General features: G+C 35.7%; 2 protein-coding genes across 3 annotated transcripts in view; both read right to left on the reverse strand.

Moving 5' to 3' along the window:
• The window catches only part of Mib1 (E3 ubiquitin-protein ligase mind bomb 1), a 369,810-nt gene extending 355,806 nt beyond the window's left edge, over positions 1–14,004 (reverse strand). Inside the window, exons 1-8 of the mRNA XM_083049146.1 lie at positions 13,799–14,004; positions 12,995–13,342; positions 12,694–12,894; positions 12,483–12,602; positions 11,977–12,306; positions 11,742–11,889; positions 11,400–11,641; positions 11,116–11,313 (exon numbers count right to left, since the gene is read on the reverse strand). Of these exons, the coding sequence (XP_082905272.1) occupies positions 11,116–11,313; positions 11,400–11,641; positions 11,742–11,889; positions 11,977–12,306; positions 12,483–12,602; positions 12,694–12,894; positions 12,995–13,342; positions 13,799–13,900 (1,689 nt within the window). The 5' untranslated portion in view covers positions 13,901–14,004. The remainder of the gene's footprint in view (positions 1–11,115; positions 11,314–11,399; positions 11,642–11,741; positions 11,890–11,976; positions 12,307–12,482; positions 12,603–12,693; positions 12,895–12,994; positions 13,343–13,798) is intronic.
• A 608-nt stretch (positions 14,005–14,612) lies between these two features.
• LOC145943124 (uncharacterized) overlaps positions 14,613–18,178 on the reverse strand; it is a 134,798-nt gene continuing 131,232 nt past the window's right edge. For both annotated transcript variants that reach the window (XM_083050528.1, XM_083050527.1), the window contains one exon: positions 14,613–18,081. In XM_083050528.1, coding sequence (XP_082906654.1) covers positions 17,979–18,081 — 103 coding nt within the window. In that variant the 3' untranslated portion in view covers positions 14,613–17,978. The remainder of the gene's footprint in view (positions 18,082–18,178) is intronic.

Here is an 18,178-nt window from a genome sequence, read left to right on the forward strand (position 1 = left end):
CCACGTGAAAAACAGAATAAAACTATAATTTCGAGATGTCGGTTATACACGTTTTATTTTAAACTTTTGCGGGAAAAAAAAATAATTTTTAAAAATGCATTTTAACGATATTATAGAAACGTGAAGAAAATTAAATATAATTTTAGTGTATAAAAATAAGTATATGCCGCGTATTTGTAGAATTGATTATAGAGAGAATTAATATTAAGAATAAATTATCAAGAAATGTATTTGCAATATTTATCAATCTTATGTATATCGTATCTATCTTTCCAGCATACATGAAAATGTATACTTAGATCGAGACATTTGTTACTCTTGACCGTGTAGCGCAAGTGTCCGAACAACGAGACTCCGAAGGCACATAAAAGACAAATAAACTTCCTCGGCGTTGAACCGGAAAGTCCTTAAAAACTTTTCCCGTGTTTTACACTTTATGTGTCATATGGGTGCGCATATATGTATACATAAATCAAGATATTAGGGTGACTTTTAAACATTGAGGAATATCTTCAATTTTATCGTAAACAGATATAAATGTGTAATAATAATAATATATAATATTATATATATAATAATGATAATATATAATATTATATGTGTGTGTATAAATAAAAAAAAATATAATTTTATCAACTAATTATATAAGCAAGTTCCTCGCACGTGAAAAATTTGCAGATTAACGAAAAGTTGATTTGAATTTAACATAAGAATATTAATGCGTTCTTTACCTCAACGCAAAATTGCCTCATTCTGAAAGGAATAGCGGAATCGTGTTCGTGTCTATAAAACTTGATTACTTGCACGAATTCTGCCAGGAAATTCGAAAGGCGAATATAAAGCACTGTAAAACACTCAAATTGCCCCAACCTCGTTAAAGATACGCGCAATGGAACATTTAACGTCTGACACGCGAATAAATCCTGTCACGTAGCAATGTTACGTCGTACCGGGATATCAAGAGAAGACAGATTGAGAGTAGAAATGAAAAGATTAGAAGAAACAACCGCAAACTTCGGCAATCTTTAATTGTCCTCGATAAACAAATCGGTATATTTTGTGCAATTCGTTTTGGCGATAAGAGAAAATATGATAAATTTTAATATATGATACTTGAAAGAGAGAGAGAGGGAGAGGAGAGATTAACATTATTCACTTTCCTCTCATTTTGGAATATGCACAAATAAATGGAACGAAAATATCGGCGAGAATAAAATTAATTGTAATAATGTATCATAGATGTATCAAGATGGAAAAATCTCTTAGCGAAGGAATATTAATTTTTCATCACATGCAAAAATGCAAAGTTCGAAAAGATTCGGAATGATTTCCGAGTGATAGCACGAAAGGGTTAAAACGAGGGACGAAAGAGGAGAAAGATAGAATAACGCCGGCAGGACGGGGCGGTAATACTTTATCTCCTGATACCATTGTTATTTCAGGCAATCTGCCTCGATCCATTTTAGAACACGCAAAGGGTCTTGCGCAACACAAGTTCGAGGCTATCACAAATATCAAGTCTGTACGTAGAATTCGTTCTTGTCAACGTGATACTTCATATTTACAGAAAAACTGTCAAGATATTCAATTTAAAAATCTCGCTACAATTTTCTACGTGTATTATTTATTCGTATATTTGATCGGTACGATGCACAATCACAACACGCATCCGCAGAATACTCGCGTATATACTTGTCTTTGCCATGCAAACGTGCGATTCCAGATCGGGCGTTAGCTCGCAGTCGAGTTACGCGACTACAGGACGAAATTTTATTACCAAAGTTATAAGCCTTCATTTAGTATCATCGATAACGCGAGCTATGGCGCATCTCTACGAATATCAGGCGAAATTTACGAGCTAACTTTCTAGACTTTGTTGAGTTCGCGTCAAGCCGCGTTAATACGCAATAGCGCGAAAGCCGTACAAACGTACGTCAATACATAGATGCGCTTACGAATACCTAAGCAAACCGATGGATGAAGGAAGCTGGGAGAGAGAGGGGCAGAGGGAGAAGAGAAATAGCAAGGGAGAAGTAACGGAGGGAAAGCCGTGGTACAGCCGCAGGTTTACGACTACGGAATATCGAATGTTAATACCGACTGTCATTGTATCAGAAGTTTCATCCGAAACTTCGACTACTGTCGCGGTCCATAAGCAGAGACTCGAGGATTATTCACCGACTCGAAGTCAGCTCCTTGTTGTTCGCTTGCCCGTGAACGAACTCACTTGTCAAATATTTAATCCCGTGCGTCTAACGAGATCAATCTTTCGAACAAGAGAGATTACGAGTCGCATACAGAAAGAATTTTCTCTTAGAATTTATCCTGAAAATCATGGTAATCGTGGAACAATATGGTACGGAAAGAATTTTATGAGAATTTCTCTGATTAATATTCATCACAATAAAAATAATAATATATATGCTGTTCAGTAAAATTAATCAAACATGTTTTATATTTTATTGTGATAAATATTAATCAGAGAAATTCTCATAAAATTCTTTCCATACCGTATTGTCCCACGATTACCATGATTTTCAGGGTAAATTCGAAGAGAAAATTCTCTCAGTGCACTGATGTTGTTATAGTGACAAAATAAAGATTTAAGTTTTTTTAATCAAGTATTTAGTGAAAGTAAAATATAATTTGCGGAAAAGAAAGCGGTTATTACAGGCTTATTTACGGAGAAAAAAAACCATTCGCGTGTTAGAGTGATGTCTCGAAGGACTCTGTGCTAATCCTTAGAGGAGGCAGCTGCCGAATCACCCCTTAGAGACCCGCAAGTGGCGGGGCTAGCATAAACATGCTTAAGTTTTGGAGGTTGAGTGCTGCAGCCCGTCACTTGCACGGTCGCCATTCCACGAAGGGACTCTCCGCCTAAGTACTTGAGTACAGCAGGCACCAGCTCGACTAAGAGTTTGTTGCTGTTTCTTGTTCCTGTGTTGCCTCTGTCGCTGGCGAGAGCTACTCCCTTAATCGCCGTGGCAAGTTTAATGTCGCTCCGAACAACGCGAGTCGCATTGTTATTGTGGCCTTTAGCGAACGTTTTCCGACACATTTTTCGTCGAAAGATAAAAAAAATAACGTCGCGATCTATCTCGTTTTATTCGCAACGACAGAGAAACACAGTTCGCTCTAATATAATTTGATTCTCCGCGCGAAGATCAATACTAAGATTTATCGCAAAGTTTCTTTTATTATTTCTTTTTAGCGTAAGAATCACATGTGTATAAGACAAATAAATTATGTAATTAATTTAATAGTTGGAGAAAAGAGTGTTATATCGAATAATAAACGCCTTTGCAGCCGAGCCATTTTATACATTTATCCTATTAGATCGCGCGGTCTCGGATTACGGAGCATAGATCGTAACTGTAAAAATAATCAACGTGTACTTTGTCCGCCTCGCTGCTAACAACGTAATACGCTTCCTGTTTTACGATACTCTACTATCGATGTTCCAAGCCCGACATCGCGCTGGTCATGCCATACATATAAGCCCTTGTCATGGTCCCTTACGTCGACCGAATACATACGAGCTCAGCATCGTCGAAAAATGTCGACGCGAACTAACCGTGGATGAGATATACGTGAATTACATCCGTTTTTTTTACAAGCTTCGGAGATCGTGAGCGAATTACAGCTCATCAACGAAGCGCGCTTTTCGCGAAAATTACAATAATCCGAAAAGATACGTAAAAATACACAATAATTTTCTAAAAATCAAATAAAAAAAAACCTGAAGATAGATATTGATTTTACGACGAACGTATTGAGAGAAAGAGACCTTACAATTAGAACGATATTCTGCTCACGAAGAAAACGCATGCAAAATGCAAGAACGTACACACGAGAGACGTGATTCCTACGCTGTAAAAGCAAAGTGTTAAATCCGTTTACACGGAGAATCTATTCAGGTATTTATTTAAAACGCTCTGTCAATGTTCTTTTTGAGGGATTGGCCTGGGACCGAGGCATTTTTCGACTACCAACGAGCTAGTTTACTATTCGGGAAAGAAGCGAATAGCAATGCATGCTGGGAATAGTACGAGGCAGCTGCACAGGACTCGAAGTACATCGCATTCTCTGAAAAAGGGGCTTCTAGATTCTACGATTCGCATCGTTCCCAACGGCTTTCCGTTTTATGTAGACGCAGACAAGATATAGGTGAAATATTCATTCTCTAAGATATCAGATACTTTTACGAAACATGTGTATATATATATATGCTTCTAAAAAATTATACGTTCTTAATTAAACGCTAACAGTACAAAGAGAATACAATAAAAATAATAACGGGACAATAATAAAATAACATAGAATAAAGTTCATCGAGAGACGAATAGGAAAACAGTGAAGAACATGTCGGAACGAAATGAGAATAGAACGAGATGTTTCATAATAATAATGGGAAAATCAGTGAGACAGAAGAATGTGAAAAAAGGAGATAAAAGACAAATTCTGTATAAACGTAATAGCGCTTTTTATGTCGCCATTAAAATTCAAGTGAGAAAAAAATTGCAAAATAAAGTAGTATAAACTAACCCCGCGCGTTATACGTTACAGTGTACGTAATATTATGGTGTGTGAAAGGCACATAGAAATTCCAAATACCGGATTATGTTCGCGAACGATCAAATGTCGGTGTGCGTGATCGCTCGTAGAGAGAATAGGCGTTCTCTTGCGCAAATGTGTGGCCCCCGAGAACGTTACTTCTGTCGAGTCTGCAGCACCGAAGGGGGAATATTGTCACTGTCAGCGAATATGTTTTACAGCACAGCCAGGATACGGTTATAGGCGGTAACATCGAGATGGATCGAAAAGAGAGAAGAAAGACAGGGAGCAAAAGAGGGAAACGTTTATATATATATATATATATATATATATATATACTTATATATCAGACTAGGTGCGGGTATTGGATTTGTAATAGAGGCCATACGGAGCTATATATGTAAGCACTCTTCTCCAATCTTCGATTTCAAACCCCCCGCGGAGCGCATCCCCCGTTTCGAAACGAATCATTTTTCCTTATGGAAGACGGTCGCGCCGGTGCAAAGACTACCAGTTCGATTGAATGCATTATTCGCACGATAGAGTATAAAGGGACGACCCGAATTGCATCACTCGCATTTCCGTTCCTTACGTCTCGTTATTCCTCAAGGGAATCCTATTCGCGAGCGCAGCTATCGAAGGAAACACTCTCGAAGATTCGCCCTATTAAATCGTGCAATTATCTACGGTTCGGTGAAATTTCGTACTCGAATATTGGAACGAATAATTCTGGTAACCGATAAAAGCGCTAGTAAGGTTTTATCATTGATGGTATTTCGGTCAAATTGCGCTTCGCGTCTGCGAACTCTTGCATAGCCCGGATTGTCTACGATTTATTTCGGACATTTATTCCATGGTATTGACTAAATTGTAACGAACGCAATCGGCCTCGATTATGGCGTATGTACACGATATTCCGACCATGCTCGTAAAACAGAATGGTCTCGGCTGGAACGCCATGTCGGAGGGATTGAGTTGCACAGAGTACATGAGAGAATGCAGTTTCTCCAAAGCGATTAATCCTCATTGACTGAAATTCACGCGATACATGTCACCGACAACCTCTACAACGTCAATGGCGAACACAATCCGGCTTCCTGTCGCGGTACAAATATTTTCGAAAATCTACGAGCGAGTATAATCAATTAAAAATAAAACTCACATATACATCAATAACTCTCTCTCTCTCTCTCTCTCGCTGAAATTTTTTCTTTACTGTACTTTTCAAATTATCCCCCTTTCAATCGCACGGTCGTAAGAAGGAAAGGAAGACGTACGAACAATCGATGTCGAAGATAAAAGCTTTATGGGCGGACGTTCGTCTCGATATTTTTCCTCGGATATCCCGAAATGAACAGCGGAAGCCATAAGGATGACTAGCTCGATTTTAACGGGTAGCAACGAAGGGTTGCTACACACGTAGAGGGAACACTCTTACACACGTAACAGCTCCAAAGACGTCCGGTATTTCGATTAGTCCGATCCTTCAACGAAGCAGACAGGATGATAGCGCGATCGCAAAAATTCCCCTCGCCCTTCCGCCCCACCCGCCACCCCCTCCGGTATTGTCGGATCGACTTGTCGGAATTTCGCGCACGTGCCGAACACGGGGAGTCTGCCTTTCTTGTCTGATACATACGTACGTACGTGATCGTTGAAATTTTATTCCTTCGCGAAAAGTATACTCTCGGCGGTGCAACGCGAGGAAAAAAAAGTTTCTCGAAGAAAAACTTTTGCGACGGAATAAAATAAGATTACCATGAAATAGCCTGCTGTCACGGTCGAACGAAAATTACAATAATTTGGACGTAGGAATAATCGTACGACTATACTACTTTACGACTTTCGCTACCTGAAAAGCCGAAAAAATTAGCAAAATAATTAAACTCTTTTCAAAACTTTGAGCTTCGACAAGACGAAGACTTTTAAATAATTTCTCATTAAAGAAGCTTCTCGTCGCTTAACAAAAAAAAGTGCAATTATGCAAATACCGGTTGTAAGTGCGGAATGAGAGCGTAGCTGAGAAGAAACAGACATGGACCGTAATTCTGCGAGCGCTAATGCAAGCATATTTTCGCAATCCTTATGCCTCCGACCTGATGAAATATATGAAGAATATATTTCACGATGGTCGCAATACAACCTGCACCGCGTAAAAACATCGTTGATTTACGTTTACTGTTAATTTATACCATTTTGTCCGGTGATTATGAAAATGAGGAGGGGGTATTGCCTAACTTTCTTAATTACTTCTCTAAGCCGTTGGCGGACGTTATGAGAAGAGAAAAAGCTCCTTCGCGATAATTTACTGTAATTACTTATATGCACCCAACCCACTAACAATTTCCTGTTAGCCTTTTCTAAAAAAAATATGTAAACTCGATACTCGCATATATCGAAGTTTGTTGTCGCTTTTCCGCGATGCTCATTGACTTTCAAGATTCGCTTTGTGCGTTATATTCGTAGCATCGAGCTGTCATCGCGAGGTACAGTTTGACAGTTTGTTCAAAATAAAATAAAATAAAATAATATTATGTTTTAAATAATATTATAATACTTAAAACTCGATTAATATTTTTGACAGTTATCAGCTAATTTCTGTCAAAAAATATTAATCGCGGATGAAGTATTATAACATATATTACTTACAAAATATTATTATTTCAATTATAATAATATGATGTAAATAATATATGTTATAATATATAATTTGTCCGCGATTAATATTTTTTGACAGAAATCAGCTGATAACTGTCAAATATATTAATCAAATTTAAAGTATTAAAACATATTATTTAAAACATATTATTATTTTATTTAATTTTATTTTGGACAAACTGTCAAACTGCTAACCCTTGCGATAACAGCTCTCGATACTATGAATATAACGCACAATGCAAATCGAGGAAGCTAATCCACAAAAAGAGGCCACAATACTTGCGAGAATCGACTTAACATGTCTTTTTTAGAAAGGGACTAAAGACTGAAGCAACACAAGCTCGCGCCATTTCTCGATGTTATGTTAAAAAAGAATGATACAGAAATCAGCTAATAACTGTCAAAAAATATTAATCGAATTTAAAGTACTATAACATTTTATTTAAAACATATTATTTTAATTTTTATAACATATTATTTTAAAATTTAATTAGCAAATTAACACTTTTATCAGCTGATGTATGTCAAAAAATATTAATAAAGCGTTAATTTGCTAATTAAATTTTAAAATAATAATAGGTTATAAAATTTAAAATAGTAATATGTTGTAAATAATTTATAATGCCTCCTTATGCGATTAATATTTTTTGACAGAAATCAGCTGATAACTGTCAAAAATTTTAATCGAGTTTAAAAAATTATAACATATTATTTAAAACATATTATTTTTATTTTTATAACATATTATTATTTTAAAATTTAATTAGCAAATTAACATTTTATTAATATTTTTTTACAGAAATCAGCTAATTAAAGAGTTAATTTGCTAAATAATTTTTAAAATAATAATATGTTATAAAAATTAAAATAATAATATGTTTAAAATAATATGTCATAATTCTTTAAACTTGATTAATATTTTTGACAATTATCAGCTGATTTCTGTCAAAAAATATTAATCGCAGATAAGGCATTATAACACATTTACAACATATTACTATTTTATAATTTTTATAACCTATTATTATTTTAAAATTTAATTAGTAAATTAACACTTGATTAATATTTTTTTGCAGAAATCAGCTGATTAAAGCGTTAATTTGCTAATTAATTTTTAAAATAATATGTTATAAAAATAATATGTTTTGAATAATATGTCATAATTCTTTAAACTCGATTAATATTTTTGACAGTTATCAGCTGATTTCTGTCAAAAAATATTAATCGCAGATAAGGCATTATAACATATTATTTACAACATATTACTATTTTAATTTTTATAACCTATTATTATTTTAAAATTTAATTAGCAAATTAACACTTTATTAATATTTTTTTACAGAAATTAGCTGATTAAAACGTTAATTTGTTAATTCAATTTTAAAATAATAGTATGTAATAAAAATTATAAGATAATATGTTTGAAATAAAATGTTACAGTACTTTAAACTCGATTAATATATTTTGACAGTTATCAGCTGATTTCTGTCAAAAAATATTATTCCGAGTTCAAAGTATTACAACATATTATTTATAACATTATTATTTTAATTTTTATAACATAATTTTATTTTAAAATTAATTAGGAAATTAACGCTTTAATTAACTGATTTCTGTCAAAAAATATTAATCAAGTTTAAATAAACTTTATATAAAAATATCATTCTTTTTTATATAAAATCGAGGAATAGCGCGCGCTGTGTTGTTTTCTAGTCTTTTATAAACTATATATTTATCAAGAAATCGTTCTAATCATATATTTATGAGATAAAATAATTTTATTTAAAAAACTTAAAAACTATAGAAGATCTTTTTAATATTTTGTAAAAGAATTATTTCGATTTGCAAGAGAAAAAAGCAGAAAGTCATCAATATATGCCGAGCACGTAAATGGTGTTTATTGTAGAAAATGTTTCTAGTTTTGCTTCAAGTTCGAATTGTTTCGAAGGAAAATAGGGGGACCCAGTGTTATACCCCATTGCTGGAGCAATATACACAACGCGTCTTGATTATGCGCAACACGTATTCTCAAACACAATCCCGCGACATTCGTAACGCAGGTGGAATTCGAGGCTTCCTCGAGGCAGATAACTGAATTAATTAAGTCTCCTGCAAATGAGGAGATACCCATGTAACAAACGTGAATTAACACTAATTCGCATTCGCATATCCGATGCTTGTACGCAGATATTGCGTCGGTATTAAAAAGCAATGAGAGAAATGGTCGATGTATAAAATTACGCAAAAGATAAATATGTTATATTTTACTTCACAAAAAATATTTGAGAAACGGAAATAAATACGCGCGCGTGCGCGAGAAGTAAAAGGTAAATAAATCAGAATTCGTTCCTGAAATAAATCTAAAAAAATGTGTTTGCAGAGTGCCAAGGCTTTAAGCATTTGCGATATCAGTAAACGTTCGCACGGTTGACCGTTTGAACGCGAGGAAAATTCACCAGATATTCCCGGGACCATCAATAATAAAATACAGCTGCGTGCGGTTATATCCACCAGCTCTGCAGGACCACCGTTCTCAAATATCGAGGCAAGGAGGGTAATATATATGCCGATATATCCTGATTGGAATCTTCCTCCTTCTTCAGCAACACTCACTCTTCTTCTCTTCCCTTCATCCTTCTACCCTCTCTCTTTTTCCGTTCTTTTCGCCCTTATTACGTCTCCTTCACGCCTCAGATTCAAATTTATTTCCTCTATTCCAAGTAAGCCGCGATATCGTTGCACATTCGATTTAAAAAAAAAAGAGAAAAAAAAAGCTTAAATTGCGCGCATTGCATTATATTACACAAATACTCTTATGTACATACACACAAATGTAATATATAATTTAAAGAACTATCTCACACAAATATTTTTCTCTTTTTTTAATTTAACGAAAATAAATTGTTGTGGATTATAAAATTTTCGGAAAAAATTAAGAGAATTTCTTTATAGTACATAAGATTACAAGAGATTTATCGAAATGAAAAAGTTAATTGACTATGGATTAAATGGACTTAACCACCATACTCGCTATCACGTTATACGCTTGGAAAAGAGTCGCACGGCGGAAATGGAATGAGAGAAGAGAAACGAAGCGAGATGTTGAAAGAAAGAGGAAAAGGGGTACTAGCAGGAGGTATTCGCAGTTTCAGACCGGTATAAATCATTGGAGGGTGGAATACCACAAATATATCACGTTCAGACAGTTGAAGAATAAAATAAACAACCCCCACCCTTTTCCTTTTATCCTCCCTTGCGGTTCGCCATCACCTTGCAACCTCTACCTACGGTTATATTTCACGAGATTTCATTCCGGTACAATCTCCTACAATAAACCCGCGGTTTTCTAAGTCGTTGATTTACTTCGTGACTATATAAATGAAACTACTGTTTAATCTATATGCACTGGAGCTGATAACTCTGTGCGAGATTTCCTTGGCCGTAATTACTAATATATTGTTTATTATGTGTTTGCTATATTACGTATAGCATAATAAAAATTTTTAAGTGAAGAGACAAAAATATTGTCTTTATCAATATCTTTAGTATTGTTAACTTATTTTTTCATAAGTAAATACCAAGTATTATAACTGTCTATAGTCTATAAAGTTCGCTATGTAAGCGAAATAAGACTATTTTTCACAAGAGCTGAAAATACTTTTCGTTATATATATTAACATATACTAACATATTCTTCATTATATACTGCATTATATACTGCATAATATATACTGTATTATATATAAAATGTTTAATATTATCCAATAAGTCGTATTTTCGACTCTTTAATAAAATACATATAATAAACACTGAACAAACATAATATTCTGAAAATGAATCCTGAGAAATGTTAGTATATATGTTAATATATATGACTGTAAACTGTAAATCGTAGACACCTACCTGTAGACTCGGATGACATCCCAATTCCAGTAAGGTTCGCACAACACCAGCGTGTCCTTTATTAACAGCGATATGAAGAGCTGTTTGACGCCTTTTATTCCGAGCGTTTAAATCAGCGCCGGCACCAGCGAGAAGCGCCATAACTCCTGGCTCATCTCCAAAAGCAGCATGGTGTACCGCTCTATCACCGTCTTTATCCTATATTCAAAAAACGCGATATAAATAAATGCAACCTAGTATATATGTCATATTTGAAATTTGTGTTCAAAACTATAATAACTTACTTCTATTTCTACATCCGCTTTGTATCGCAGAAGTATTTTAATAACTTCTAAATGACCGTTTTGACTCGCTGCTTGCAGAGCGGTATGACCAGCAAATACGCCGTTAACATCGGCTTCCGGTCGTTTTAAGCATTCTTCGCATTTAGCAGCGTCGCCATTCGCTGCAGTTTTTACTAATTCTTCATTGACGTCACCTGACACGTGTGTCTCAAATAATTTCTTTAATAATGCAGATAACCGTTCTGAAAAATAAAGCAATATATAAGTTATAACATACATTAGACCAGAAATGTATGACTAATGTCTGAAATGACTATTCAGTTTAATTTGTCGTATACTTACCACCACTACTATTTCCTGGCACACTTCCGTCACTGCTAGCAACTTTTGTGACAGCTTGAGGATTGTATGTCCATGATGTGCTACAGACTTCCACTTTCAAGTCTCCATCATGATATATTTGCTGTACTCTACCTATCTTTCCCAAGGTCTGGAAAAAAATCAAATGCAAAATTGAAAGAATGTAAGGAAAAAACAAATGGAATTAAACTTTAGTTTATTATTTTAAAATACGTACCGGAGCCATTGCCTCGGCCCATTCTCCATGCCCACGCTGGAGCAATTTAATTTTTTCTATGTCATGACATATTTGCACCAAATCTCCAACAGCAAATGTTTGATTGTCAGAACTGGAACTAGTAACGGGGACGGGTATTTGTACTTTAGTGAGTACAGCAGGATTGAAAGTCCACCGATTACCACTTGGATAAGAGACAACAATGTCATGATCTTCATCGATACCAACAACAGTTCCTGTAGTGCCAAGGCATTCAAACATGCCATCTGTCCAGCCACCGTGACCATGTTGCAGCGATTGTACAATTTCCAATTCCAAATCCACATTAACCTATAGACATAGAAAAAAGGTAATTATATGAAATATTTTGCATATCTTTTAGACAAAACAAACATATCGTGACTATAGAATAATCAATTAATTTTTTAATTTTTAATTGATCATTAATTTTTAATTTTAATTAATTTTTAATTTAAAATTTATTTAAAAATTAATTCTTTAATCACCTGATCACCAATTTGCAGACCATGAGGCCCTGTTCGACCTGGACCTTGTTCACCAAGTAATGGTAAATGATCTCTATATACTGTTTGTCCTTTTGCATCATTGACCACTTTTAAATCCGCCTAGATATAAAAGATATCGATAAATATCAATAAATATATCAATAAATAGCCATTTTGAATAATATTGATATTGTAGCACTGAAATACTAACCATTCCTTCAAAACCGACTCTGTACAAATTTTTAGCACCGTTGTCCCAAATAACATAAGCTGCTGAACGAGGACTAGCTGCAGACCAGTCTTGTATTTCATTAACTTTTCCTCGACGACCATTTCCACCATCTTGATCTTCCCACTGCCAATCCACACCTCTTACAACTCTTGCACCAGGGAATATACCACGAATTGCAATCTATATCAAAGAATTAATTAATAAAAATCGTAATATGTCGTAAAAAAGTAATTATCAAATATAATTAAATATAATTAAGATTAAGAGTAATTATTCATACCTTTTTGCTCTTCCGTCGAGGCTCTAGCAAAACTCTTTCACTTCCTGGTGTAGCAATGCGAAAAAATCTGTGCCGCAAGTGATGCTTATCCCCATGATAACAAATGGAACAAAGATCATAATTGCCACATTCGGCACACTTCCATCGTATTCCAAAAATAGGTTGTTGACGACAAGTATCGCACATTGTCCCATCATGTTTTACTCCTGTTGGTGCGGAGTCTAATATACGCAGGTCAAAGGCTCCAGAACATCGATAATTAGCTGCAGTGCCATTGTCCCACACAACTACAACCTCTTCTGGCGATTCAAAGTTTCTGACGGTACCCACATGGCCTTCTCCACCATCCTTTTAAACAAACACAATTGACAATTAATTTTTCCATTTCTACTATTAATATATAAGCAAATCAGCTGACAATATGGCTATTGCTTGCCAGTGAACTATATAATTTAAAATAAGAAGTTGTTCCAACTGTTGCACACAACTAACATTTTATTTATTGCAAACCACGTATATTTAAGATACAATATAGTAAATTCTAATAGTAATTTAAATAAATGAATAATGTATTAATGATTTAATAAAATAACGATTGTCGTACATGAAACAAACATTATCAGAATAACCTTACAACAAAATAGATTAACTCTTTATACATGCAATTTCTTTGAAAAAATTGTCAAATCCCCGTCATACAAGATAAAAGACGCGAAAGTACTCGTTGCGAGTAATCTCGTAGAACGAAAGAGTCGCATTGTCTCGAAAAAGCTACGTTTAATGAAGTTAACCTCTCGTCCTAACCTGTTTTCCCCACTTCCATTCCGGGCCGCGAATCACCCGGGCACCGACGCCTTCCATCATAAATCGCGTCGTACGAGTACCCGTACTCGCACCAGCCTCCATCGCTCGTTGACAACGACGTTTCGCGTTATTTTATATTCGAAAATCGAGTAACACGATACTCCCACTTAGCGCGAATACCGAAAAATAACACCACTCTGAATATTCGTCAAAACACGCGTTGCCAACTTTAGGAATATAACCGTCACGCTTTGCAATACAGGAATTTATAATACAAAAGTATATATATATATATATATATATATATATGCAAATATTATGAAAATATAAATTTTTCGACCTTTTCAACTTCTTTTTAAATATCCTGCATCGATAATGTACGTGTATCATATTCGTATTTACAAATTCATATACGTGAAACTGCAATTTGAACGTAGGAACGCCGGAAATGAACCGCACGATCTTTCCTAATATAACTGATTTTTTTGGTCACAATATTAATGATTAAAAGATATTTTATAATTACTTTTATCTGGTCGGATAACACATTACTTGACGCATAAAATTAAAAATGAAAGTGTTTTTCCAAGTTATATGGCGAATAATTCATTTAATTTCAATTAATCGATTATTATTAGCATCTCTCTCTCTCTCTCTCTCTCTCTCTCTCTCTCTCTCTCTCTCTCTCTCTCTCTCTCTCTCTCGCAACGATCTAATTAAATCATTACCTTTTATCAAACGGAACTTTTTCAGTCGAAGGACGAGGAAGGATGGTAGATACCTGAAAGCACAAGACGAGAAAAAAATGCACGTGTATAGATTGACATACAAAATCTTTTATTCATATAAAAAGGACACTTTATACTAGCACGTACTGTCGAATCTAGCCTACTTCCGTCCAGTCGGCACCGCCGGGACACTCTCTCTCTCATCCCGGCTCGCTCTCGTTTATTCACCGTCGTTTATCACATATCATAATATATACGCGGCAAAACAAGTATTCAATTATACGCATGATGCGGAATAGGGGCGCGATCGTACTCACGTATGTATGAAAAGCGTCGAAAATCCATCGCGCGAGGGTCGAGTATCTTTGCGTACTGCGCGCCATATTCGCTGCACTTTACGGACCCACGTGACCAATTGAAAACTTCACACCATCGCCTCTCGATACTTATCGATTAATCGATTATCGAAAGATGTCGCGATATCGCAATTGTAACGAAAAAGAAACGCAGCGCGTGTGTGAATATTCTGTGCGATTATTAACGATACAAAGGCATGGATGAAGATGAAAATTGGTCGCTTCGTGCGTAAGTAATAATGCGTATATATGCGTGTCTATATATAAAGTTGTGTGCGCAAGTCTAGATGGAAAAGTATCTCTACACTTTCGCTGTCGCCTGACTTCGACATTAGGTTACATGCATCCTATTGTGTATCCATCATATATATCTAACGTTATTACAGTTATATGCGTATCATAATATTTCGTACTTATTCGTTAAATATATTCGACACTGATTTATACCTTCGGTAATGTTACTCGCTATGAGTTAAAGGGAGTGGATGATATCAAGATATAAATACTAGATTTCGATTATAATCGCTAGAATATTGGCTTGGAAAGAACTGACTCGACTCCGTTTTAAACGACGTACCGCGATATAATTAATTGTCACGAAAAAAATTAATATACAAATCAAATCAAGAATGGCTCTCGCATCTTTCATCAATTTTACAGCTAATCGAGAGGGGCTTATGTATGACTTTTCTGTCTTCGATTTAATCGAACGCACAATTTTAAATATACAAAATGTTCCGATACACTTGTTATTATCTAAAGATCCACGAATATCTAAAATTTTTTATCTCTTGTTCTTCAACACGAATGTTGAGGCATTTCTGACAATTTTTTATCTTGCATAATTTTATTACGACGTTATATAAAACAAAAGTGTCTCACACATATGTATTTCAATCATTTATTATTGACGTGTGTGGAATATTAGTTTTTGTCTATATCTGATAAAAAAAAAAAAAAAAACAGTAACAGTAATAATATGGCTACTTTATCACGATCGAGTGTTGTCGTGGAAGCTACAAATACGCCGCGATTATTCGTTGATCATTCAAGTCGAGAGAGATCTTTTACGTGAACAAAAAAAAGAGAAAACGCGCATAATTCTCCATGAGAAGCTGTTCCCTCGGGCAGATATGAGCTTAATTAATTATCAATAAACGAGTACTAGAACTAACGGGCCGCTGATATCAGGAAGACTGAACTTCGACTCGTTTTCGTCCGATTATTATAAATACAGACAGTATGCGCAGTATTTTGTGCGACACGATATACAGCATTCGATCTATTTACCATACTAAAGAGAGCCCGCAGGAGTTCCAGAGTCTCAAAGCATGACGTTGAGCGATAGCTCTCGCTCTTGAACGAGTCGCGTTAATTAAATGATAATTGCTATCAAGATAAATAATTGACCTTGGGAAATAATCCCGAAAGGTCTCGAAGATCGTGTATCGCTTCCTCTCTTCTAGCGCGACACTTTGAGACTGGAGAACCTGTGTGCGAGCGATTTTATCATCTAGTCTTAGATAACTATACTTTCGTACAAACGTATAGAACATTGTTATCGTTAAGTATTATCATCAGGAGGGTACAGTGTATATAAAGAATTATATATAAATGTATATATATTTATATATATGTATAATGACGCCAGCTCGCCGGAGAAGCAAATTCTCGGGTCGGTCCTCCGCGCGAGCCGCTGTTTGAGCTTTGAGATGCGTGTATCTTTCGTCTCTCTCTCTCTCTCTCTTCCTCTTTCATCCTTTTAACATATTATACGCACCACGCACACACACGCACATACACACCCGCGCGCGCACTAGGACACGATCGTTGGCACTATATACGGTTGACAGAGCGATTAAAAAAAAAAGATAGAAAGAGATGGCTCGATCGGAAGTTCTTCCTCGAGAGGAAAACGCGACTATAGGATTTTAGAATCCTCGTGGCTTAAGAGTACTGGAAGCACGATCGGCTGGCTGTGCCGATCCCTTAATATCGATCGTGTTCGAGTGCGCGTGAATGTCAGCGAACTTGAATAAAATGACCCGATTATTAGGACACACAGTAGCAGCCGAATAAAAACGATCAAAAAACGCGCTCGATCAAATAATGACATATGTCGTCGTCGCTTAAGATTGTCGCAGTGATACCGTAAGAGCCGTAAGGATACGCGATCATATTTTTTTCTCTTTCTCCCTTTTCGCAATTTCTAGCGTTGCATCGTAAAAAAAATACCGTGGACGTGTGGTTTGCGTAGAAAAATGTTTAAAAAACTTCTAGCTAACTAGAGAGGACGATCTCTATAAATCGAGGTATTCTTCGTACGATTGTCCTCCACTGTTTCAGTATCACTGCGCGATCGATTGACACAATGAATTTTCTTTTTTTTTTTTTTTCGTTTTATGCATCGTACAAAACGCATTCGTCGCATTCTTCCCCCCCCCCTCTTTCACTCTTTTTTTTCTCGTTATTCTTCGCGATTCTTCAGGGCTTATTTAAAATACCGACGACGATGACCGTGGCTGCGGACGGCGCTCGTTGCCGAAACGAAAGCTGTGCCGTTGATATTCGACACTTGACGAAGGCACAGTCATAAGTCTCGTACGTTCAGTAATTTTTTTCTCTTTCTTTCTTCCTTTCGGGGCGTACAAAATATCCCGTGAGACAGAACGCGGAATTATCACGAACGAAATTTATTATTTTTTCTTTCCCTTATATTCTCTACATCTGCGCCGCTTTGTTTCCTCCTTCCGTGTTCGCGTATTAGCACCGATAACGCGCCTCGATACGCAGTTAATTCCCTACGCGGATCTCCGACCAATATTAATTATCTCTTCTTCATCTCTCGTTCGTCGCTGTTTCTCTCTTTTTTTTTTATATATAACATAATATAATATTATTAGTATAAACGTTTACGCGTTTTGGCCACTTAGTTCGTGATCGCCGAAGCACACTATTGTCTGTGTTCCGCACGACGTTTAGGTAGTTTAGAATAATTTTAATTTCACTTTTTTTTTATACAACACTGATGAATCCCGCTGTCGACTTCCTCGTCCTCGTATATGATTCTTTGTAAAGACGATCCAGCTCGGCGGCTCATCTTCTCCTCTTGGCCGCGGCCGTGGCAATCATTTGCCTCAGCATCGGTTCCGGACTACACATTCGCGGATCGCATTTCATGTTGCCGTCACCTCCGCAGCTGAAATTTTACAAGAGTTTGCGTTAAATTTTTCCAAGATAACATAATGAGGCGCACAAAATTGACATAAGAATTTAATTATAGAATTTTTTAATTC

Source organism: Prenolepis imparis, unplaced genomic scaffold (genome assembly GCF_030444845.1).
Source record: "Prenolepis imparis isolate NDT839.2.m4 unplaced genomic scaffold, iyPreImpa1.0 SCAF_11, whole genome shotgun sequence".
NCBI classification, from domain to species: domain Eukaryota; kingdom Metazoa; phylum Arthropoda; class Insecta; order Hymenoptera; family Formicidae; genus Prenolepis; species Prenolepis imparis.